The following is a 1,971-nucleotide window of genomic DNA, read 5'->3' as shown; positions in this document are numbered from 1 at the left end:
TGTCCCTGCAGCTGTCCCTGCACCTGTCCCTGCAGCTGTCCCTGCAGCTGTCCCTGCACCTGTCTCTGCACCTGTCTCTGCACGTCCACAACAGGACATTTATTTTACCTGAGACCAGGTACAGAGACCAGATACAGAGACCAGATATAGAGACCAGGTACAGGGACCAAGTACAGAGACCAGGTACAGGGACCAGGTACAGAGACCAGGTACAGAGACCAGGTACAGAGACCAGGTACAGAGACCAGGTACAGGACCATGAATAAATCTGGAGGCTCTGGTGGTTCTGGTTCAGGCAGGCCTGTCTCAGTCCTCAGGACAGCTGTGTCTGCAGGTTTAACCTCCTCTGTCGTCTCTTGCAGATATCAAAGACTCTCTGATGCAGGCGCTGGCCAGCTATGTCTGCTACCCACAATCCCTCAGGGCGGTGGAGAGGATCCCAGAGGAGCAGTAAGTCTTTGGCTCAGTGAGTCCAGAGTCCTGATCTGGACCTGTTGGATCTGGGAGCTGCTGTATGTCAGGAAGACCACAGATCATTTCAGCCGACCTGGATGTTCTGGTTCTTCCTGAAACTGGTTAAAGTTTCTAAGTGTTTTTATTGGAAGTGATCTCTCAGTGCATTGTGGGTAATTACATCATCTGACCTGGTGCCAGAGGGCCTTAAAGCTCTCACAGGTTCATGGGTTTCAGGGATCAGAAAAACCAGCACCAGGTCCTGAGCCAGGTCCAGGTCCAGGTTCAGGTCCTCCTGCAGTGGTCTGTGTTGGTGTCTCCTTTCAGGCGAGTGGCGATGATGAGGAACCTTCTGGCTCCATACGAGCAGAGACCCTGGGCTCAGACCAACTGGATTCTGGTCCGACTGTGGAGGGTGAGCTCACACACACATTTATCTGTGTGTTTGCCTCTTGTGACCCTGAGAGTCCAGTCTTCAGTCCAGCCCTGGACCCTGGTCAGAGAGTTCAGACTGCTCCCTCCTCTTCCTCTCTAACATCTTCCTCCCTCTCAGGGCTGTGGCTTTGGCTACAGATACACTCGTCTTCCTCACCTGCTGAAGACCAAACCTGAAGATGCCAACCTGCCCAGCCTGCAGAGTGAGTACCAGTCTGGACCATAGAACAGGTTCTGGTCCAGTCTTTGCTCAGAGAAATGGAATCCAGAATCAGACAAGCCTTCTAACCTTAGAAATGTTAGAGTGATGTCACTACAACACTTCCAAACAACTCATAGAAACACTTTGTTTCAGCTTAGAAACATCTCCAAACTTAGAACTGTTCCCACAGGTGATTTAGAGTTGATCACTCATGCTTTTGTGTCCTCTTCTTTAGACTATTGTAATGTCCTTTTGTCCTGTCTTAATAAGAAGGACTTGTCCCGTTGACAGCAGCCAAGGTGTTGACCTGCACCACCAGAAGGATTCACATTACCCCCAGTTAAAATCCCTCCACTGGCTCCCAGTGGCTTTTGTTTTAAGTTTAAAAGCCTGGTCCTAACGTTTGAAGTTCTCCATGGTCAGGCTCCATTATATTTTAAAGTCCTGTTGTGTCTGTGTTTACCCTGTCGAGGGCTGAGGTCATCACATCAGAATGGTCTAACTTCACTCACTTTAAGTCTAGAGGTGATGGCTCCTTCCAGGCCGTCGCTCCAAGGCTCTGGATCTTCTGCTGTCTATACGTTCAGTTGATTCTGTGGCAAACTGAAAACTTTCATCTTTAGAACAATTCCAGTGTGTGATCTGTTCCTTACCTGTGTTTTATGATGTTCTTCATGTTTTATTGTTTTATTTTTCTGTGTAACTTTTGCTTTTTGTAAAGCGCTTTGTGACTCTCTATGTCTGTGAGACGTGCTTTATAAAGAAACTTTTACTTCCTTTTCTTACTTACAAAGAATCTGCTGTGTGGTGGATCAGGTTCTAGTTGTAGAGGAGGATCAGGTTCTAGTTGTAGAGGAGGATCAGGTTCTAGTTGTAGAGGA

At 48.0% G+C, this 1,971-nt stretch overlaps 1 protein-coding gene across 1 annotated transcript; it reads left to right on the top strand.

Moving 5' to 3' along the window:
* Nucleotides 1-362: 362 nt before the first annotated feature.
* On the top strand, nucleotides 363-1,091 carry LOC106536396 (E3 ubiquitin-protein ligase RNF123; the record flags this gene model as incomplete). The annotated part of the gene is given in 3 exon segments (XM_014033667.1): nucleotides 363-450; nucleotides 781-868; nucleotides 1,007-1,091. Coding segments are annotated over 3 exon segments (261 nt in total), but the record flags the coding sequence as incomplete, so codon positions are not given.
* Between the last annotated feature and the right edge of the window lie 880 nt (nucleotides 1,092-1,971).

This window comes from Austrofundulus limnaeus, unplaced genomic scaffold, assembly GCF_001266775.1.
Source record: "Austrofundulus limnaeus strain Quisiro unplaced genomic scaffold, Austrofundulus_limnaeus-1.0 Scaffold1800, whole genome shotgun sequence".
In the NCBI taxonomy this organism is placed as follows: Eukaryota; Metazoa; Chordata; class Actinopteri; order Cyprinodontiformes; family Rivulidae; genus Austrofundulus; species Austrofundulus limnaeus.
Note: the sequence above shows the minus strand (reverse complement) of the source record. Positions and strands in the feature narration are given on the sequence as shown.